At 42.0% G+C, this 23,668-nt stretch overlaps 1 protein-coding gene across 4 annotated transcripts; it reads right to left on the minus strand.

Moving 5' to 3' along the window:
- Positions 1–2,175: 2,175 nt before the first annotated feature.
- On the minus strand, positions 2,176–22,882 carry NUP35 (nucleoporin 35). 4 transcript variants are annotated; one of them, XR_016281085.1, is made up of 10 exons: positions 22,459–22,558; positions 20,798–20,968; positions 17,920–18,047; positions 16,821–16,881; positions 15,046–15,187; positions 14,251–14,320; positions 14,004–14,132; positions 12,555–12,719; positions 12,308–12,442; positions 2,176–2,239 (listed from the first exon to the last, which is right to left on the minus strand). XR_016281085.1 is itself a non-coding variant. In XM_089523250.1 (9 exons), exons 1-9 carry the CDS (start codon positions 22,801–22,803, stop codon positions 12,365–12,367), a joined length of 990 nt encoding a protein of 329 aa, XP_089379376.1. In that variant the 5' UTR covers positions 22,804–22,882; the 3' UTR covers positions 11,826–12,364. The 4 variants fall into 4 exon arrangements, 3 of the variants coding, with proteins under 3 accessions (XP_089379376.1, XP_089379377.1, XP_089379374.1); XM_089523250.1 differs by lacking the exons at positions 2,176–2,239; positions 22,459–22,558 and adding an exon at positions 22,758–22,882 and having other exon boundaries at positions 11,826–12,442; XM_089523251.1 differs by lacking the exons at positions 2,176–2,239; positions 22,459–22,558 and adding an exon at positions 22,762–22,781 and having other exon boundaries at positions 11,826–12,442.
- Positions 22,883–23,668: the final 786 nt, after the last annotated feature.

Genomic DNA, 23,668 nt, shown 5'->3' on the forward strand with positions numbered 1-23,668 from the left:
GGAAGGAGACAGAGCCCTGGTAACAGATGAAACAAAAAAAGCAGCTTCCGGCCACTTTGGGGGCATGGCGTTTAGACAGCGCATGTCCCCAAAGTGGCCCAAAGCTGCTCTGATGCCACGCACCAGTCCTTTGGACCATAGTAAACAGAGCTAGGATAATCTGGCTCCTGGCAGCATGGGTAGCCCGTTTTCAGAGTAGATTATGCAGTCACCATGGTCCCGGCCTGCTTGTGGCTGGAGCAGCCTCGGGTCACTCCTTCCCAGCCATCTTTTCTAGGCCAGAGGAAACAAGACACTATAGAAGGAGGGATTATATGAATATTGCCAACAATATAGGAGGAGAAAGCAACTTTGAGAAAGGTCAAGAAGATATAAAGGGAGAGAAAGAGACAGAGGAGAACAGGGACAGGATTCAAAACTATCCTGCAAACAGTAACAGGATTCATAAAATCAGGGATCATTTTGGGGGTAATATAATTAATGTTCAATTACAATTACTATAACTTTATTACAGCCATTTGGCCAGCACAATAATTAATGTTCAACATTTTGGCAAGAGCATTTTAGTCAGAAACACAGATTAGTCTTAAAAAAAAAAACAAATGCAGAGATATATGCATGTCCAACATGGAAGCTTTAAAAAGAAACACATTGGCCCAGTCCAGACCAGCGCTTTGCGCCGACCTGGCCACATACTAGGGTTGCACGGGGGCAGACCATCCGCATGCCCCACAACCCTAGTATGTGGTGGCGGCATTATCATGGCAGCCTCCCGTCCACACGGGGCCTGCCATGATGATGTAACACACGGCACGTGCATGACGTCTCTGCGCCGCCCCAGGTGGCCCCTGTCTCCCATGACTGTGGCTCCCTGGGTGTCCAGGGGCATGAAGCCCCAGGGACACCCCTTTTCCACTTCTCCGTGACCCGGAAAAATTCTGGAATGGGGCCACAGGGCTGCCAGTGAGGCTGCCCTTCCCCCGACCCAGAGATAAAGGGGGCACCACAGACCCACCTCTTTGGGGCAGTCTGTGCCGCGCCATTGTTCCCCTTAGGAATAGAATTACTTTGACTATTATTCCAAATATAAATCTCTATGCAAATAGGATTTAAAATGAAATAACCCCAGTTAAGAAATCATCCGTACAAGTATGTAGGGATGTTGTTAATTTCAGCATCAGGGTTTTTTTAATAGGTGCAAAATGTAATTTTTTTTTTCATTTTAGTACAAATGTTAGGCTATGATTGTTTATACTTTTTTTTATAAAAAATGCATTTATTGAAATTATAAAGTAAACTTGGTTATCTATTTCTTCAGGTGTTTCAACTATCCAGATGTCAAGGAGGAGCAAAGGCCACTACCATTCACTCATGGCTTGACAAATGTAGCGCCTTAATATGGGCATGAAACTGTTTTAACCCTTACTAACAAAGGGCGGGGGGGGGGGGGAACTGGTGCTTTTTTGGAACTCTTATTGCTACCCAATGGTCATTTGCACAAAACTAAGATGGCATCCAATGTGGAGCAACATTTAATGCAATCCTTGCTCACAGTGGGAGTCTTGTCATGTTGCTTTTAGTTTTCCTATAACAAAGAATATCTTAGGTGTCTCCAAGATTTCTTTCTCTCTTTTTGTCTTTCAGATAGAGAACATCCTGAAAAAATGGAAGGTAATCATGAGGAATATTGGAGGAAGAGGGAGGAGGCAAAGCCAAGAGGGCCCCCCTCCTCTTCTGCTGCCTTGGCTTCTTCCTCAAGGAGAGAGCTATGGCAGCGAAGAAGAAGCAGTTGGCACTGGCGGCAGCACTGCACCCTTCAGCAGCTGGAGGAGAACCCAATCAATGTCACCCCTCTTCTGAGGTGTCACCCAATGTGATTCGCACCCCCTAGTGACGTCACTGGTCCAAACATATAACAGCGTACAAGATTTTGCTTTGACCACCTAATCAGATGACAGTTATACAATTTAAAAGTTAGTTCTTATCATTTCCTAAATCTCACACAATCCATGAATTCCTTTGGGGTCCTTAGGTAACCCCCTAATTTTTCAAGGTTTTCTGTGGTCTGTTTTTTATCTCTTACTCAAAACGATTTTAATAGATTTTGACTACATCAAAAACCTCCAAGGCTTTGAAGAGGATGGTAAATAAACACTATAAAGGTTCCATACCAACCTTGGATTCACTTTTAGAATAATGCTGCAGGCCTGTTTTCTTTTTATGGCAAACAATTCACCTTCTGTAGTGGGAAAGAAAAAGAAAAAAAAGAAGAATTCAGACCTCAGAGGCTGACATTTCCTTAACCCAAATGAAAACAACATTTGCTGGAAAAAGCAATAAGATCCAAGACAAATGTAAATGTGTATATATAGCCACTATGAAATAATTTTTTAAATTTTATGATGTCTCATTTAGGGATAAGAAGTGAAATAACATCACCATTAAAATGCACACAAATTAAATTTTGGCAATAGTCACTCAGAAAACAATGGTATTATTAATATTTCATCATTCTTCAGCATATACTTCATATTTCTGATGCTCCCTGGCATGATTTTCCCTTCATCGCCTTCATCCTACAAATGAACATGTTATGTTTATGTGTGCAATTCAATTACAAAGAAATAGAAAATTGTGTCTGAAATCAATAGCCTATTACAGTACTGCTATGGCTGGCCATTTCAGCTCTAGTTAGCGTATTGAAATATAAGCCTATGCTGCATATTTGTAAGAACCAAAGTACCAGAGCAAAATTCGCATTTTTCACCAATAGCCTTTCTAGCATACCATTCTATGACATCCCAATTTCTCTGGGTACATTGTTAGAAATAGAAGAGCTCTGCCTACAGGAAGAGCACCAAAGCTAGTCAAACTACAGCTCATGGGAGTCATGTAGATTCCAAGCCTTTGTAAAGAATGAATTAATTCATTTTCCACAATATCTATTGTTGTTTTATGCTTTCAAGTCATTTCTGACTTATGACAACCCTACAGCAAACCTATTACAGGGTTTTCTTGGCAGGTTTTTTCAAAGGGGCTTGCCATTGCCATCCTCAGAGGCTGAGAGAGTGTAACTTGCCTAGAGTCACCCAGGCGGTTTCATTCCTGAGCAAGGATTTGAATCCTGTTCTCCATAGTCATAGTCCAGTGCTTAAACCATTGGTTTTAAAATTAAGAGACCAGCCTATTTATCCCATGTCATTTTTTTCAGTTGTTCACACAGAAATCCATCCCTTCCCCCCCCCCCCCACACAAACAACTGCAGAAACTGGAAACGCCAATGGCCGCATAGCCTGGGGATTCTGGAATCCACAATCTAAAAGCGACTTTTCCACACTCTATTCCATCTTGTCCTCATATTTGTTAGCCTTCTTAAAAGTATCTTAGATGGATTTTGAAAACAGTTTCACTAAAATATTTCAACCGGTTGTCTAAGCCAAGAATAGTTATACATTCAGAGAAATACTAAATCCTTTGGATAGCAATCCATATTACTGGAATCTGTAGACATGTATGCATATAAACACATGTACAGATCTTTATGTGTATAAAAATGTACAGATATAATAAACTCTTCCTCATGCTTCTAGTCCTTGTCTCCCTTATAGGCAAAACCCATGAGCAAAATTTTATTTTACTCAACCAGTTGTCTGCACAGGGCAAATAGCCCAGCATCCCCTCAGCCTTGCATCATCTAGTTTAGACAGTGCATGCCAAAACATTGTGGTAGGATCAGGCCTGATTTTGCCTGCACAAATATGGAAGCAGAAGATCTGGTCTGATGCAAGGGTAAAGAGCCTTTTCTCTGGGGTAATATAACCCTGGTTTTGCATGAGGTTCCTAAGAAACTCTGTGGCAAAACTGGGCTGTCCAGACAGCCTCCCCTTCCGCACTCCTTATCTGTCTGGTGGCTGACCTATTTGAAATGCGTCCCAGTCACCCCACCTGACATGGTAACAGGGCACCTGGCCATGTGGGTGTAGCCAGGCACTTTGTTTCCATGTCAGAGGGGTAAGTGGGGGGGGGGGGCTTCTCAGATGGATCACCCACCAGAAATATAAGGAGTGGCCCTGGGTCCTGGTTTGGTGTGTGAACAACCACCCAACCCCACATTGACCGAGGGACTAACCCAGGTAAGTACCAGGGGCAGGATAACCCATGCTATCCTGCCCCATCTGCTCAGGCCCTACGAAGCCTAAAGAAGCAAGCAGCCCTTCATGTGTGCGATTTGGATTAGGAAGTGAGGGAGAAAAGTTCTAAAAGGGACATCTTGATAATGTCTAAATTAAATCCTCACTGCTGCTAGACTCAGCCTTGTAACTGCTCAACTTTGTTTTCATTTGTATGGTTCTTGGCATCTCAGTGTGCTTCCTTTTGGTAAACTGTATTCCAAGTTCATTTTCATGAGCAGCAGGTTGCATTGTTCTCAATTCTTTATTTTAAGGATATAGACAAGTTGGAACAGGTTCAGAGAAGGGCAATGAGGATGATAAGTGGCATGGACAAAAAACCATGTGAGGAAAGGCTGAAGGCTGTGAACACATTCAGCTTGATGAAGAGAAAATGGAGAGGTGCCATGATTGTACTCTTTAAATACCTCAAGGGCTGTCAGAGAGGAGGGGGCAGGCCTGTTCTTTGCTGCCCCAGAAGGTAAGACCAGAACTAATGGTTTTAAGTTACAGCAGAGTACTGTATATATTTATGTATTAGTCTAGAAATTTTAGTCAAAATAATTGACACCCCCCCAAAAAAAACCCCACTTATCCACAGATAAATGTAAGTACTCTGTGTGTGTGTGTGTGTGTGTGTGAGAGAGAGAGAGAGAGAACCATCCCCTGGTGAAAGGCAAGAGTGTAATCTGTCCCGAAAGCACTGACCCCCTATAACTCTTTCATACATTCAGCCTTATGGGTGAGCACAAACAGTTATGCCTGATGGAATTATGTATATTCTTTGGCAATGTTTTCCTTTGCTTCATCCTTTAGATCCTTTGTTACATGCCCTAAGTTTTTGTTCTTGTTAGCTGCATTTGAGTCGACTTCTACTCATGGTGACCCTGTGAAGGAGATGTCTCCATGCCTCCTATCCTCCACTGCTCTACTCAAGTCCTATAGGCTCAGGCCTGTGGTCTCCTTGATTGAGTCTAACCCTACATTTTACCCTCAATTTATCCACAGGTGTCTTGGACTGCGGCCAGCACACACAAACAACGGCAATAAGAATAGCTTAGCAAGGCAACTAGCAAAGCAACTAGAAGCAGTCCACAAACCTTGCAAGGAGTGAGCGTTAGAGAGCAAGCCAAAAGCCAAAGCCATAGTCAGGGAAAACAGAGTTCAGAGTAGACAGTCCAGTCCAGGGTCAGGGCAGCCAGAAGGTAGCAAGAGTACCGTCTGTTCCAAGGTCAAGAGTCAAGGCAACAAAGAGTCAGGATACACGAAGCCAGTGCCGGCAGCAATCACACCAAAGGATCATGCAATAAACTCTGGCATTTAATTGGCATCTCCCTGCCTCTTAAATAGGAGACGCTCTCCCCCGTACCAGGTGAGGCTGATTAACTAATTGCCTCTCAGCAATTCTCCGGGATCTGCGCCTGCCAGCACTTTCAGCCCTGCGTTGCCTAAAGGAGGGAACCTCCAGGCCTGGTTCCTCCCCAGAGTCACCACTAGACTGGTGTACCACCAGAGGAATCCCATCAGCACTAGGACCTGGCTGAACCTCCTCCTCTGGGGCTGGGAGATCAGGGCTGGGCTCTGGCAGAGCAGAATTAACACCAGGTGCAGCCTCAATTACCCCTTGCTCTGGAGTAGACCCATCCTCCTCCGAGTCCTGCTCTTGGCTGGCCATGACAACAGGACATATCAAAATCCATAATTTTTGCCCCAAAACCTGCCTTCAGTTTATACATGAGATTGACTTATAGGTGCATATTTATGGTAGATTTCAACTGAACATTAGAAGGAACTTGTTGACAGTAAGAGTTCAGCAATGGAATAAATTGCCTAGAGATGTAGTGGGTTCTCCTTCTGTAGATTTTTTTTTTTTTAATGGCTGGATAGCTACCTGCTGGGGATACTTTAGCTGGAGATACTGCAATTAAGCAGGGGGTTGAATGAGTTGGTCCATTAGAGCTCTTCCAATTGTATGATTCTAGGGGATTATCCACATGGGCCAAAAGACCTGGGTCCCCTCAGCTTAATGTTATCTAATCCAAACAACACAGGCAAAGCACCAGGGCCAATATTGGACTCAATCCTGCCAGACCAGATGCAGATCTGGATGATCCAATTTGATCCCAGGGTAAACTGTCGATACCACAAAGTAATTTACCCCTGATTTGCTGTGGAGTTTCCAAGAACCTCCATAGCAATCCCAGATTGTTCACACTGCCACACTCTCCTTACCTTGCTGTACATTGTTCTGACTGAGAAGCCATCCCCTGCGTCACTGCATCTGATATGAAAATGGGGTGCCTGGCCATATGGGTGCATCCAGGCACCCTGTTTCTGTGTCAGACATGACAGGAGGAGGCTTCTCCATTGGAGTGACACATGACAAGGTAAGGAATGTGCACCTGTACTGGGTCCAAAATCCAATATTGCACACCTCATGGTTGGTGTCAGTGTGCTATATATTTGCTTGGTTGGACAGATATTGGACAACATGCTGAGTCTTGACACATTACTCTTCTAGTTCAATTAGCCTATGCAGCAGTGCTCTCAAATCTGGAGCAGGATTCCCAAAAAGCAGATGAAAAGGTTAATTAATTTGCTAGCAAAGTACTATTCCGTAGAAGGCTACCATTAAAAGTTTCGGAAACCAAATTGAATAAATGGCAACAAATATTAAATACATATTGTAATAGAGGGAAAAGAACCAGACTAAATAAACAACTTTGGTATAAATCACAAAAAGAGGGAGGGTTGGACCTTCCCAATGTAAGAGGGTATTATGAGGCTAATCAACTGAGATATGTGATAGAAGGTATGTTAGATGCGACAGATTTAGAATGGTTAGAATTAGATACAGAGAAAGTAGATATGAGAATATGGAATATTTTTAGCAAATTTACTAAGAAAGAAATTAAAATAATTGGAAATAATATATTAGAAATATGGAGTAAATATGAAAAAGAGTTAATGACTGAAGATTCAATAACACCAATAATAATGGAAAAGAATTTTCCAAAGAACTTGCGAGGATTGTTAGATAAGGAGTTAAAGGAAAGGTAAATAGATAGAATAGAAAATTGGTTGGATGTAAGGATAGAGAAAGCGAGTATAAAGGAAAAATGGTCCCATTGTATGCAAATAGAAGACTGGATTAAAAATTGGAGAAAAAAGAATGTAGAAAGAAAAAAGTTCACACAATTTAAACAATTAATTCAGAAAGAGAAATGAAGGAAAATGAGAACTTGAAAGGAATGATTAGTAAAATGTATAAAATGTTGAAGGAAAATAAAGGAGGGGAAATAAAGGAGAATATTTTCAGAGGAGTATGGAAGAACTAGAATGTAAAATATATGATAAGGAATAGATAAGGGGTAGAATTTGGGAACAAAGACATTTGAAGATTTTATCGGTACGGATCAAAGAAAATTAATATAAATTGGTATGGAAATGGTGTTTGATGTCAGTGAGATTACACAATACTGATAAGAATAATTCCAAAAATCCTTGGAGAGGTTGTCAAGTAGGGTCATATATGCATATGTGGTGGCAATGTAAATATGTACAAAAAATTTGGGGAAAGTGATAACAGAAATAGAAAGCATTATGAATATAAAAATAAATAGAAGTCCAAATATTTTTGGAAGCATCTGAGGAAGTAGACTGAAGTCTACAAAAGCTCATGCTGCCAACTTATTTATTTCAGTTAGTCTCAAAGGTGCCACAAGCTCTCTCTGCATACTGATTATACAGACTAACACGGCTATATCTTTGAATTCTATGTACAAGTAAGGTGGTCAAATTGGGAGCATGGGGGTGGGGTAGGAGGAGGAGGTATATACAGGGAGGGAGGGCTTATGGCTGGAAGGTGCATATTGCTCCAGAAGGGCCTGAAGGCTCCCCTGGAACTCCTGTAGCTGCTTTCTCATGGCCATAACCTCTGCTCCAGTCAGTGAGCTGCAAGGAAAGAACAAGGGAAGTGATTGGTTAGGAGACAGATATGGAGCCAATCACAAAGGGGAATGCACAGGATCCCCTTACCCCCCACCCCAACATAGTCCCTCTGCTGACTACACAGAGACATACCTCTTTCTGTCCAACTGTTAGCGTCACTTATTGCTTGTCCTGCCACAGTGGGCAAACAAGCATGGCAGGATGTCCCTTCCCCATGCCATGGCTGAATCTGGATTCAACCATTCTCAACTGCTGTGAGGAAGGGGGGATTGGGTCACCTATCAGGTCACCAGTGCTAGAGGGAGGAAGTGGACCCATAGGACTGCCACAGCAGCTACACCATTCAGCCATGACCCTCTCCTTGGAGACCTACCTTCTGGGAATCCAGGCTTGTGGCCCACAATGCCAGGGGCCACCTCCTGGTACTGGGATGATGGGGAACTAGATAGCTTGCCTTCCCCACTGTGATCCCCATCACCAGTGCCTGCACATCCTTGTAATTAGGGACAATGAGAATGCCATCAGGCACAGCATGTGGCAGCAGGGAATAGGAGGGAGGACAGGGGCACATCCCTAAGGGCATTGGCCAGTATGGCACAGACCTGGCACTCACCTGGAGGTTGTCAGCCATGTCAGCTTGATTGGCATACCCTCATCCATAGGGCATACAGCTGGTCATAAAATGGGGCCATCTCTTCACTGAGGGCTCTTTCCTATGATCCTCCAGCACATGAAAGAGCTGTCCCTTCAGTGCCTTAAAGTTGCTCTGCCACTGAGGATAGGTCCTATTGAAGCCCTGGCGGTGCAGGCTACTAGGCAGCCACTGTGAAGAACCTCCGGTTTGGTTGATTGCTGCTGCTCATGGTCCTTCCCATAGCAGCAGCATCCATGAGGCTGTCTGGGAGGATGTGGACCTCCTGGTCATGCCAGTAGGTGATCTGGTACAGCATCCTCCTGGCAGCCATCATCTTGGGACCTCTGCACAACCCCATGACTACTTAACCATTCACACACCTCAAGGGCCACTCATGGCCCTGTCCAATCTGGACCCTGGCAGACCAGGTTAGAATCAAGGCCCTAATGTTTGCCCCAAGTAACCGCCAAGTGGCAACAGTAGGAAGTTGATACTTTTCAGAGCAATGTTTAGTCCAGGGGTAGGCAACCTACAGCCCGCGGGCCGAATCCAGCCCGGCGAGGCCTTGGGACCGGCCCCAGCCCGGTCCTGCTGCTGATTGCCGCCAGGGCCTTTGGCTTCTCGCGCGAGGGGGCAACTGTCTATAGAAGCCTCAGAAACATGCATTTATATTAACTTTAAAAAAAACAAATTTTTTCATGTCTCCTCCATTTTTAAAAACGTGTCCTCCAATTGAAAATTTTGTCCTACATTTGTCCCAGTTTATTTATTTAAATTTTTAAAAATTTAATTATTTATTTTTTGCCTCCGGCCCCCCAGTTTCTGAGGGACAGCAACCCGGCCCCCGGCTCAAAAAGGTTGCCTACCCCTGGTTTAGTCATTGGTCCTATGTTCCCATCACTGGCCAGGAGTCAGCTGTTCCCCCATGCCATTTTGCATCCTTGTGGGGGGGGGGGCACTCCTTGGGTAGATGGACTGCACTGAGTGCATGCCTGCAAACTTCATAGCCATTTAGAGGTTGGATGCTGGGACGTTTATTGGACTGCTTTGCATGACAGGCTACAAGTGGCATGCAAGGGCACTCTGGCCCTATGCCCTCCTGGTCAATCACACAGAACACCTTACCTTCTGCTTTTTGCTACACCTACACTTCCACAATGGGTGCCCCCAGGGTGTCCAACACATGGTGACAGGCCTTGTCCAGCACCCTGCTCACTGTTCCGCACATGTTGTGTAGAATCAAATATGAGGCGATGATGGGGACAATGTTCTCCTCAGTCATCTTCAGTGTGGCAGTCAGGCCCTTCCAGAGTGCCTTCAGGCAACGAAATACTCTTTCCATGATACTTCTGGTATGATTCAGGTGCTTGTTGAACATTCTCCCCTTTGCACTGGTGGCCCTATATTCTATCCATATAGAATAGGCATTGTCTATATCTACTAAGTTGAGATTGACTGTGCCCATTAGGATGGTACAGCTCAATACAGTGGAACCTTGTTATCTGCTGGAGTTTGGTTCCAGGAACCCGTGAATAACAAAATCCATGTATGCTCAAGTCCCATTAAATACAATGGCATAGCAAAATGGTGTCTCTTATATAAAATGGGAAAATCAAGGTTTGATACTTGAAATTTATACTTTAAAAATATTTTCAAGCAATGGATGCTTGAATCCGTGTATTAAAAATCCATGGATAAGGAGGAGCAACTTATAAATCATGGTCTCCCGACGCACAAACTGGAGAAATTCTAATCAAAAACTGATCCCCAGGGTCAAAGTTGCCAGAGTGCAAAAAGCCCTGTCCTGATTCAAGATAAGGCAAGACAGAAGTGCTGTCTCATTGCCACCAAGACTCAACACCAATGCCTCAGAAAGAACCAGCCAGTCAGAACCTTCCTCACACCCTGTGGACACTTGCTCAAGCACACAATTACACATTCCATATTCAAGGAAAGATCTGAACTGTGTGCATTCACCATGACATTTAGCTTAACTGTGCCCATTAGGATGGTAAAGACTCAGATAAGAATGATGTTCAGCCAGCAATCCTGGCCCAATCTCAAACTTTAGCTGGAACATAAAAGCCCTGTCCTGATCCAAGATGTGGCAGGATGGAAGTGGGAAGATGGCTCTCCATCTCAGAGTGGTAAGAATGCCTGACAGATCAGAAGCCATGCCTGTGAAATCCAAGGAAGGAGCCAAACCCAACATGAGAAATTACCTCCACACTGCAAGAAAACAATTAGGTTTAGACAGGTGTTGATTCAAGCCACATTAATGCAGCAGGTCTACTCTAAATGGGACTAACAAATGCATTTGCCTTAATGACTTTTTTTCTAATATTACATCTTCTATGATAGAAATGGGACGTGGTGGCTTAGCAGTTAAGACGCCAACTCTGATGACTGCAAGATCGCCAGTTCAAGACCCAAGTACTGCGTGACAGTGAGCTCATGTCACTAGTCCCAGCTTCTATCAACCTAGCAGTTTGAAAGCATGTAAAACGTGCAAGAAGATAAATAGGTACCACTTTGTAGGAACGTAACAGTGCTCTGTGAGCCTTGGCATATAGTCATGCTTGCCACATGACCATGGAGTCAAAGACAAGACCAGCTCCCTCGGCCTAGTAACAGAGATGAGCATTCCCAGACTAGACAATTGCGTCAAAGGGGAAATCTTAACCTTTACTTTCTATGAAAGAAATACAAGATATAATATTTTTAGAAATAAAATCAATGACATTGGCATATCTGTTCCAAATAGAACATTTGAAAACTATGTAGAGATTTCATATTACAATGCCAAATTGTGTCACAGAACATAAGGTAAGAACTATAAACTTTCCAGAAAAAGTCCTAGATGTTGGACATAACTGATTATATTTTGTCAGCTTTTTTAAAATTTATTTCATTGTCGACTTGTGTGCAAATGCAAGTGGAACTATGCAACAATGTACACTGATTGTGCCTAAGAAGATATTTGTTTATTGATGTGCATACCAAATTCACTAGCAGTGATGTCTGTATAAAGTTGCAGGAGATGCACAAACTATGGTCAGCTCACAAATCCATAGCACCACAAATTTTATTAAGAAAGATATAAAAAACAGTTTTGGAACACCTGTATGTATTAGAATCAACTTGACCAGAGTTTATATATAAACACTGATTACTTATGGGAAAGCGTTTAAACTAAAATATTTGGTTTAAAATTGACACTGTATCTCAGTTTCTTTATACAGTAGTCTACATAACTTACCCTCCAGCTAACAACACCATCTTTCCAGATAGAAAGAGAATCCTACTGCTGGGAAATTACGCAGTGTTACCATTTCCTGGACCCAAGACCTGTTTGTTAAAAGTCAATGCTTACCCAAGTCATGCAATCACCACACCAGACAGAGCACAGAACAATGATTGCAACCATTCAATTTCTTAGTAGTCAAGCATAGATCCAGATGTTGATTAAAGTGCAAATTACATGTGTGCCAAATTCTGTTCAGAAGGCAGAGCTGATGTTTGAAGTGCTACCATGAACGGTTATACAACTAACCAGAAATGCTGGCAGTCTACTATAGGCTCTAGCCACAGATACTCGTTTTTCTTCTGACTACCAGCCAAACATGTACTCCAGAGCTTTGGACACAATGCTTTCATCTTTCCTGGGAGTTTGTCTGTCAGTAACCACCTACAAAAGATAAATGTGTGTCAGATGTGTCTCTTCTAAACGAAGAAAAAGGCATTTCTTTTCTCCAGATCAACATGCCTAGAATTTATCTCACAATGCTTTCTTATAGTACCTGGTAATCACTAGTTGAAGCTTTATATGCTGTAGCAAGAGGTCTCATAGTGGAAATCCTCTGTGTACTTGAAGGCTGCACTGGTGTACCTAGTGTTTGCATTGGTGGCGTGAAGACTGAAGTTGGGGATGATGTAGGACCTCTATCTATGTTTTCCATCACACTCTATAAATAAAGTATTTGGGGGGGAAAAGATTAAAGTTATCTGGATCCAAGTTAGAAGCCTAACAAAGTATTGCATTTCATCAACACAAGTAATCTAAGACACTATTCCTTTTCCATGTAGAAGTGTAAAAGACCATTTGTATTTGCATTAGCAAAGACTGTGCACCATGCAAGCATGTGCAACATACAGGTACTACAGGTAAAGAGAACATAAATGTATTAGAAAGTAGGGTGCACAGTTTTTGACAATTTCTTGTATGTTCAATGACACTAATGCTAAAACCTTTTATGCTATTATAAGAAAGCAAGTCCCACTGAATTCAGTGTGGCTTCTCAATACATGACTATATAGTAAAAGTTATTTTAAAAAAATAGATCTCACAACAATGAAATTCCTATACATTTTCTTCCAGAAAAAATATGCTTTTGGCATAAGCTCTTTATAGTAGATTTTCCTTTGATCTACTCTCCATCAAAAAAGTCTATTTGATTATTAGACAATCACATGACCATTCTGGAAGAAAAAATACTGAACAAACAAATACCAATGTTCTATTCAGCTTATCTATCTCCTCATTACATTTTTATGCTTACTGATACCTGAATTAATAATACATTATTTTAGCAGTATGTCAGGTGAGGTCCAAAATTTAATATCACTGAGGTGCTTGGACAAAGCATGTAATGGTCAGAAATGAAACAAGAAAAAATGCTGGTCAGGGAAGGACAAAGTGATGGACTCACAAGATGAGACATATGCATACTCTTTAATAAGGGAACTTACATTCAATACTTAATTTATAATGGGACTTGAATAAGAGTTATAGAAGTGGATTGTGCACTTTGAGAATTTAAAATGGGAAACTTCAGAAGGTATGGGGGCCACTTTTCTGCCCCAGGATCCTGTTCAGGCTGCCAAAACAATGGACAAAAACTAAACAAAACAAGTAGCTGGATAACCTGCAAACTAATTTTAAAAAAACGCAAACTGTAGTTTCAGGAGACTTCCAGGAGAAACTATTCAATATTTAAGAAATAAATCTTCTTAAACAAACAAACATAAAAACAGCAATTCAGAGAACTCCTATGCCACACTTTGCCCACTCCTGACCTAAAAAAATCACATTGAAGCTCTGCAATCAAGTTATTAGCAGTTTCCTTACTGGTAAAAGGAATTAATTTAGTGACAGTGATTATACAATCTATCCGATTACATGTACCCAACGTGCATTATGTAAGAGTTCCCAAAACACATGTTTACAAATGCCTATAAAATTAACTCACTTTATCTATACAAGGTTTCACTCCTATCATGATAGATTCACCAAAAATTCTTCCATCTTTGCTCAAGGCTTTCCGGGCCTGAAGTTTTGATTGATATCGAATATGCATCCAGTTTCCTGTGTTAGACATCTGTAAAAATGAGTAAGAAGAGATGAAGATAGAAACCAAGTAAGAAGATTAAGTAAGAAACCAAGCTAAAAACTTAGGTGGTTTTTGTTTTTAGAGTAAACAACATATCTAGACTTACCACATGCTTTAATATGTTTCCATACTGTGCAAACTGTAATAGGATGTATGACGCTGATGCTTGTGGAAACCTGTAACAATGACAAGATTCACATTATCATTGGATTGGACACAAACGTAAACAGTCAATACTTAGTTTGCTGTCAGCATCTAATGCTATGCCATTAAAAATGTTCCCAGAAATCCAGATTACTGTATCAAGTAAATCACTGGAAACGTTTAGAATCTGCCAGTCTTGTTACTCACAGTTTAAAGCTCCTTATGGGCCAAAATTATTATTACTGTAGGATTCTTCTAGTGTGCAGATGAAAGACTGAGATGCAACACAACAGTACTGAAATACAGACTGACTCTGTACAGTAAATCTGGCAGTTAAGGTCTCCAAAGAATCATTTAGAATGTTTTAATTACTTCAAATTTTATTATATAAACTACTTTCATTACTTTGAACTATACAATAAAAATACCTTAAATATAAAATAAACCAAGGTAAACACCAACATTGATATCCTAAATATATAATAAAAATAATTTAACACTGACACCTGCATCCAACCAACTTAAGAATCAAAGGCATTCTTGTTGAAAATTATTCCATGGAAACACTGTATAAATCATTATCTATACTGTTACTTATCTCTCATGGTCTTCATCCTACTCCCCTACAGAGCTTATATTTCATGAACTGAAAAAGCTAAGCTTTTTAAGATTCATACTGTAGATGCCTGCTCAAATGTACACTACTGTTCTCAGACAACACAGTAATCTCTGTGTTATAGAATTAAAGATCCCTTACCCAAATACAGTAACCCAAGTGTCATCAAGATGATCTTCTGATGTTAGGGCATCTCCTTGAGTGTAGAATGGATCTAGCTGAGCTGGAGACATTGTAGTTTTCCTGGGTTGTGCAAGACTTGCTGGACTAAACACATTTGCACCTGTCAAATTGTAGTAAAACATGCCTTAAATGTCATTATACTGAAACGAAAAGCAGACAACAAGCATTAATATCAAGAACCTAAGGGGTGAAACAGACCACCCCAAAGGGACTACTTCAAGCCACCTCTGACAAAGCCGTATTGGGGCCATGGCAACCACATGACATGGTCCCAACACACCTTCTTGCTGGCCGAAAAAGAAGAGGCAAACAGACACTCCTCTTTGCGCCGGCAAAAAGCCAGCTTTTCCTCCCCGCCACGGCTGGAAGCTGGCTTTAAAGTGCTCCAGCAGTATGTGGCGTGTAAACACTGCACTGGAAGCTGGTCCACTTCCAGGCAGCTGGTGACTTGAAGCTGGCTTCCAGGCAGCTTGGGGGGCGTGTGTACACCATACGCTCAAGACGCCTGGAAGCTGGCTTTTTATGCCAGTCTGTTTCATACCTAAGTAACAGAGTGCTTGAATTCACAATAATTTCACAGATATGTCAGAAAGAATTACGTATAGGAAAAGGAGTTGTGAGGATCTACTGCAAAGATGAACATTCCTGGTCCTCCAAATGTTTGCGGACTCTAAATTCCACAATCTCTCACTCCTAGTTTTGCTAGGTAAAGTTGATGAGACATTCTGTCTAACACTGGAAAGGCCACAACTGCTGATGTTTCAAGGCAAGACAAACAGCTTGCTTGCTTTCCATTACAAAACCTGAAATTCTGCAGTTCCTGGGGCTAGAGAACTCAATGCCGACTTCCCTCTGACGTCTCAATGAAACTCCAACCTTAAAAGGAGTCCAAATAGTGGAGTTACCTTGTGGTCCCTTCCAGTCACTATAGAGGCATCAAATTCTGAATGTTTGGGGTGGGCAAAATGCATCCCTCCAAATATCACTAAGCTGCAATCCCAGAATTCCTCAACACTCTGCAATGGATAGAAATGCTGTGTTCACAATGAGAGAAAAGTGCTGCTTGCAATAGGATGGGATTTCATTTTCAAGTTTTTAGAAAGCTCTGTTTGAAGGGGAGACAAAAAACCAACTCTGTTATTTCCACACTACCATCAAAGCTCAGCAGACATTTCAGAAGGACAGAACTTCCAAAACAGGGTTCCTTCCTCCTAGGACTGCTACTTATTTAAAAATGTAAGTTACAAGAACTAGCTATCCCAAATGCAATTTTTCCAACATCTGTTAAGGAGGAGCCAAATGAGGATCAGGAAGTTAGCTACTAGACAGAATCCTCATCAAATATTTGCAAGAAGCAAAGAATCAGATGTTGACCTTCTTTCAGTTGGGACATGTACCTCCTCCTACAGAGCTGATGCAAAGCATTAAAAAATTAAGCTGACATAAGTCAGAAATGACTTGAAGGAACACAACATCTATTATTAAGATGTTTTTTCCTATGGTCAAATTTGAATAAAATGATGGAGAAAGGAATTCACCAATAACTTTTTAACTGGTATGTTTTAAAGAATGGATTATATGAGTGTACTTTAATGGTTTTATAGTATTGTATTCTAACCATTGGTTTTATATATTTTTAAATTGTGTTTGTATTTTAACATGTTGTACCCTGTCTTGAGGAGAAGCGGGAAAGAAATAAAATTTATAATAATTATTATTGCTATTACTATTACCTGTTCCAGGAGTTGTTGGCATAGCTCCAACAATTGGGCTCTGCATTACAGAAAAACTGGCCTGCAAAAGGTTATATATACTGGATTAGAAAGTGTTTTCAAAAACAGAAAAGAAAATATTCTTCAAAATATAAGTAGTAATGTATCCATGCACAGCCACTGTTGAAACTGTATTATTTTCTACTAAAATAATGCAGGTAGACAAGTCTCAACCATGAGATGGCAAAGGTAGGCAAAACTTAAAGTGGTTATAATAGCCATTGACAACTGGAAAAGCGAAGGAAGTTGCCTCTTCAAATAAGTGTTTCCTTCTACATACACATACCGACTTCAGTAACAAAGGCCCAAAGGAGACAAGTGGCAAGGAGTGGCCTCCAGCCGAGACTGGCCCGGGATTGCAGTGATGTACAGCCTACTCACATAGCAGGCTGCCAAGGCCTTCCCAACAGCCTGCTGCCAGGGGCGGATTAAATCCGCTCCTTTTTCCAGCGGCTTCGGGCTTCCAGCCCCTTTGGAGCATGCGTCCTCTGAATGCCACACTCCTGAAGTGTTCAGAAGCCGCTTCTTTTGGCCCATCTGTTACAGGCCAAAGCAAGCAATAGTCCATCTTGTTGTTCATACAACAAAGTAATTGCAACAACAAATTGGAACTAAATATTTGCAGCTTTTGTAGCAGGTACAGGTTTTACAGCAATACAGTGATTGTGCTGCAATGGCATCTATTTTTAACCACTAGGCTGGGATCTAGTATCAAACTGACTGCAATGCTTCAGCACACAAATAAATGAAAAATATCAATTGTTTTAGTGGAAGGCTAAAACGTGGAAGAACATAGAAAGGGAATTCTCAGCTATGCAGTTTCAAAGAGCTACCTATGAAAGCTGCTGCATTTTTCTCAGCTTAACATACAAGACAACAACAGAATCAGACTACTATGCAAGCACAGAGTGTGCATGCATGCACAGCCACTTGAAACTAATTTCATTAAGTAAAATCACAAGCTATATTTTTTAAAAATATGCTGAAATATTTGATCTACTATAGATCTACTATGTGCAAGCTTTAGTTTAACAGTGCAACCTGTTTTAGGGTCACTTACTGGTCTTCTTGAAGACAAGGGTGTTGATCCCAGGCCAGGACTAGCTACTTCATCATATATACTTCTAACTGGTGGAGCACCACCTTTATCTTTATGTGTTGGAACTACTGGTTGTAGAGGAGATCCACCTATGTTAAATAACAAAAAAGTGTGTCATTTTTATGCGATTCTGAAGATAATTTTTACATCCAAGCAGTCAAATGACCTTGCAAAACTAACCTTGCTAAGAAACGAAGACCTATTTCTATTAAAAAGCTTTCCAGAGCTTGCTAGTAATCAATCGTTAGTTTCATCTCAGAGAATTTTCATCTTATTTATATAGTGTCACAGCTGTGTGCAGAGATGAACCACTACTCTCAATTATGCTTATATATTGCAGCTTTAATTTTCTGTAGTTAAAATATTCAAACACACATACAATAAAAATAGAAGTTGATCAACGCTTAAAAATTGCATTGTATAACTTGGCTGGGATGACAGCTGGAAGGAACAGAGTACAGACACACATCAAAGTCTCTGCCAAAGTCTTTTTACACCTGCCTACTCCACCCTTTCCTCCTCATCCTTAGGTACACTAAGGCTCATTGCTGCCTTGAGTCCCATTTTGGGAGATAAGTGGTATATAAATGTTTAGAAGATTTACACTGAACAAATGTATTCTGCATATAGTTTAACCATAACTAAATGCAATGTGCATATTCTTTTACTCTTGAAAGCACCTGTGTTTGAAATTTGCGTGCACAGAAATATTGACACAGCATGACAATCTACATATTATAAATAAATGGGGATTCTGAACACAATAAATCTGCTCTTCTTGAATAAAAACACCTCACCCTGTGAAGGTTTTCTCTGCTTTCTAGTCTGCCTTAAATTATCACACATCCCAATCTGTTTTAGAAATAGAAACTGCACCTAGAAATCTAATGCATTTGCTAGGGAAGACGTAGCAGCTGCCAAGAAAAAAATCCCTACAATATTTTGCACTACAAATATGAGATTTTGAAAGAACTGTTTTATTAAAAATAACAACATACTGAATGGACACTGTAGCCTAATTAGACAATTTTAAAAATATCATTTTCCCAGGTGAGTAGCCCTGAGAAGTGAATATACAATATGTTACTTTTTTGGCATACTGAAATTAATGCTACCAAATTTCCAAGGGTTACTTGCCCCAAAAATGTTCTTTGGAGAATTATTTAAACAGCTTGTGAATGCCAGCATTGTCAGTAGCAACAGCATTTAAGCTTTAAAATAACAGTACTTCTCTTAACAGCCGCTGTTCTCTCACTTGCTGCTACCAGACATACTTGGGGGTGACATAATTATAATCCCCACACAGACAAAAACAGCTTTGATTGTTACTGTGGGCCCTTGGTATCTGCTGGGGTTTGGTTTCAGGACCCCCGCTCTGGATACCAAAATCAACGGATGCTCAAAAGTCCCATTAAATACAAAGGTATAGTGTAATGGTGTTCCTTATATAAAATAGCAAAAAAACAAGGTTTGCTTTTGGAATTTATAAATTGTTTTGAGTATTTCCAGGCCATGGTTGGTTGAATCAGTGGATTCAATTGGTAACACTGTGGATTCAACAACACTGAGTTGTTGTCTATTAAAGCATTTACAGCTATTCTCATTGGGAAAAATAGGTGAAATTGTCTGTTCATTTTATTGTGGGTCTCTCTTTTTCTGGTAAACATTTTAGTCAAAATACTCTTGTTGGAAAGACTTGAGATACAGAACGTGAAATTTATGGCAAACCTTTAAAGCTCTGCTTACTAAGGAAAAGCCAAACATGCTCAATCAGGCCCTACTCCAAATCAGTTTGCATAAATGAAATCTTCAGGAGCCTAAGAAATGAGGCTCTGTTCTTCAAAAGTGGGAAGCAATCCAAGAATAAACAAATGCTAATTCTTTCCGCAAAAGTCTTGCTTTTATGCAAGTTGTTTACTTGGGTCTAATGCTATGTAATGGGGTCATATCCCTGTACCTAAGACTGGGCAACATTCAAAGATGCCCCTTGTCGTGTCACACATCCTTGGAGATAAAACATGGAATGAATGTACTGTATATATACTTGTGTACCAGTCGATCTCATGTGTAAGTCGAGGGCAGGTTTTGGGGCTAAAATTATGGATTTGGATATGACCCAGGGATAAGTGAAGGGTAAAATTTAGGGACATGCAACAAAGGATCTAAAGAGGAAAATGCCACTTCCTTCCCTCCTTCTCAGGACCTGTTCTGACCACCTATCACCACTTTCCTGGTGCTAGAGGAGAAGATTTTAACAGTGGATTGGGAAGGAAAGGAAGTGGAGGTAAATGGGGTGTTTGGTGGGGAGAGAAGGTTTTAACACTGGATTAGGAAAGAAAGAAAGTAGAGGGAAATGGGGTGTCTGGTGGTCAGGAGAAATCCAAGGAGTAGGATGAGAAGGAAAGGCTTTAACATTGGTTTGGGTAGTGAAGAAAGTGGAGGGAAATAGGATATTTGGTGATCAGAGAGATCAGGATGGGGAGAGAACATCAGACTGAGAAGGTTGATCACCTCTTTCACACACTCCCTGCCTCCATGGCTCTTTCAGAAATCACTGCCGAGGCACAAAGAGTGGAGCATTGGGGCAGAGCTTCTTTCAGGACCTTTCCAAGCAGTATTACTGTACTGACCCATATATCACTCAACTAAGGATTTTAGGGTCAATTTTTGGCATAAACATTTCAGTTTATAATTGATTGTGCTCACAGACACACATGATGAGAAGTACAGCTTTACCTACATTTAGGAGAACCATTTCACCAAAAGAGAATGCCCTTTTGTTGTGAGCCCAACACCATTACTATTATTAAACTACAGCGCTGTACAGGATATACCTTACCGGCAACCAAGGGCGACCTCATTTCCAGGACACCAACGGCAGGGCCGCTTAAGGAGCGAGGTTGTGGCGACACTGGCGTTGGCAAATCGCCCATCAAAAACCCAGGGAGAAACTGAGCGCCGGTGCTTGGCTTCGGAGAGGTAGGGGAGCCCAGTGTCATCGGCTCAGCACCTATTTGAGAGAGCGTTTCACAATCAAAATGGATCAGCAATTCTGCAGGGGAAAAGAAACTACCTAGGATTGAGCACCCAGGTGGCCTTCCAGACGTTGCTAGACTCCAACTGATAGCATTCCTTGAGTTGCTGAGAGTTGCGATCCAAAAGCATAAGAAGGGTGTTTAAGTAACTTAAGTAACAAACCATGAATTGAAGGTGGGAGGGATAAGGGTGAGATGCCAGCATGGCATACAGTGGTTTTTAACGATGGACTATGACTTTGGGGATCAGGATTTGATTCCCACTTGATCATAAAAAAAGCCCAATTGGGGGGTAAACAGACCAGTAGTAAGAGTCTGTTTAGGGGCATGGCAGCTTCTTTTTGCTGCCTCTTTTTGCACTGGGGAAATGCCACATTGTGCGTGTGGTTGCTGCGGTTCTGATCCGGTTCCTCTTTAGGGCCGTCTGTTTTTGGCCTGGTGACTGTGGGCAAAGCTCCTGTGGCAAACCCTGCTTTTAATTTAATTTGAAATTTGAGACTAAGATGAAGACTTGTAAAACAATAATGCTTGGAGACCTGTAAAGAGGCATTTAATGGTAGAAATAACAGGTTAACCAAATCTGCAGAGGAAGTGCTAAGTTTATGTTTTCCTGTCATTTTATATTTATGTTTGTTGAAATGTCTGTCTTTGATATTTGTTGTTGGGATTTAACAATATATATATATATATATATATATATATAACTCCTCTGAAGAAACTTGTGAAGAAAACCCTGTGATAGGTCCACCTTAAGGTCAACCATACATAAAAAATTACTTTAATAATAATGATGATGATGATGATGTATTTCCCTCCCGCTTCTTCAACAAGAGCAGGGCCGCATACCTCAGTAAAAACCCATATAATAGAGTGAAATACACCCCACTGCCCCTCCCTCCTTGAAACACAAATCAACATAATCATCCCAACATAATGACCGTAGTAAAAGACAGTCAAGGTCATTAGTCATCATTATGTGCTTATAATGTGATTGTTAAAGTAGCTTTTTATTGATGCCTGACCGTAAGCTGGGCCCATCGCAGGGTTTTCTTGGCAAGTTTCTTCAGAAGAGGGTTTTTAAAAAAAACCATTTATTTAGGTATTGTTAATTGCAAGAACAAATATCACAGATGTTTGGCAGGTGACACTCTCTCAGCCTCAGGGGAAGGCAAAGGCAAAGCCTCTTCTGAAGAAATAAACTTTCTATTCCTCCTAGTTTTGTGTCATCTGCAAATCTGATAAGTGTGTCCCCAATTCTGTCCTCCAGGTCACTGGGCCCAGTGTGCCTTCCAGCCCCTTCTGACTTATGGAGACCCTCCTATCCTGGGCTCTTCTTGCCAAGGCCTGCCCTGCCCTCCCCCCTTGAGCCCCTGAGGAGGCTCCCACCGGGATTCGAACCCCGTTCTCCGGAGCCCCAGCCCGGCGCTGGACCCACTCTGCCACCGGGGGCTCGCTTGCGTCATACCTAAAACAAGGGCTTCTGAAGCAAAGGTCACTTCCCGGGCGGGGTGCGCGCGGCGCCTGTAGGAGCTGGCGGGCTCCATGGCGGACTTATTTCCTACTGACGTCACGCAATTGAGGGGAGTGACGCCACGCCCTCCTTCCTCCCTCCCTCCCTCTCTCAGAACTGATGCCGCGTTCTACAATCCCACCCGCCCTGCCCCGCATTCGCGCGCCACAAGCACAACCTCGGCCGAGGAGGAAGGGAAGGAAGCCGAAAGGGGTCAATAAACTGACCCCGGCGGCTCAGAGCAAAGTACTCACCTACAGAAGGGGAAGGCAGCGGCAGCTCCATGGCGAAGGCAGACATTAGAAAGGAAGAGAAAGCGTGCGCGCCAGGGAAAGCAGCCGCCGAGACGCACGTGCGCCAGCGAGCGAGCGAGCGAGCGCCCGCCCACTCAGCCCCTCTTCTTTTTTTTCCGCCCAGAGAAGCCGCTTTCAAATAGACCGGAAGTCGCTCTGCTTAGCCGGGTTGCCCGCTTCTTAACGTCACTTCCGGGTTAAGGGGTAATGGGGCGGAGACCTCTGTGGGGGGGAACAGGCGTTTCCGTTGCAAAGCCTTGGCTCAATGCTGTGCAACTCTGGGAATTGTAGTTTTGTTAGACATTGGGCCTCTGTCAGAGACAGCTCTGGTGTTGTCACAACAAACTACAACTCCCAGGATTCCACAGCATTGAGGCATAATGGTTAAAGTGGCAGATACTGGATTATCTGTGCAGTGCGGATGCAGCTACTGTGAACTAATGCAGGCTGAATCCACACCGGAGAAATAACCCGATTTGGCACCGCTTTAATGCTTTTTGGCTCAAGGCTATGGAATTCTGGGAGCTGGAGTTTGTTGTGGGGCCTCTGAGCCAGAAAAGAGTTAAAGTGGTGCCAAACCGGGTTATTTCTCCAGTGTGGATTCAGCCACCGTTTGGTACTTTAGCTGCCATGACTACAGAACCCTGGGATTTGTAGTTTTGTGAGGCACCAGCACTCTTTGGTAGAGAGGGCTGAACACACCATGTAAAACTACGAATCCCAAGATTTCATAGGTTAGAAGTATAGTACTTGGTGGTGTCATACTGCATGGTTTCTACAGTGGAGATGAACCTGTAGTCTTTATTTGAACCGCCACAAATCCCCACCACCACCACCACCACCACCACACACACACACACACACTTCTTGGC

The sequence above is a fragment of the Sceloporus occidentalis genome, unplaced genomic scaffold, assembly GCF_023333645.1.
Source record: "Sceloporus occidentalis isolate IW3139 unplaced genomic scaffold, rSceOcc1.0.p SCAF_4, whole genome shotgun sequence".
Taxonomy (NCBI): domain Eukaryota; kingdom Metazoa; phylum Chordata; class Lepidosauria; order Squamata; family Phrynosomatidae; genus Sceloporus; species Sceloporus occidentalis.

Excerpts from the sequence above, each read along its gene's own strand:
- NUP35 (XM_089523248.1), bottom strand. The coding sequence starts at position 22,537 with ATGGAGCCCGCCAGCTCCTACAGGCGCCGCGCGCACCCCGCCCGGGAA. Across the intron at positions 16,882-17,919 it reads CCTTGTCTTCAAGAAGACCA|GCCAGTTTTTCTGTAATGCA; the intron begins GTAAGTGACCCT and ends AACCTTTTGCAG. Across the intron at positions 12,720-14,003 it reads TGAAACCTTGTATAGATAAA|AGTGTGATGGAAAACATAGA; the intron begins GTGAGTTAATTT and ends CTTTATTTATAG.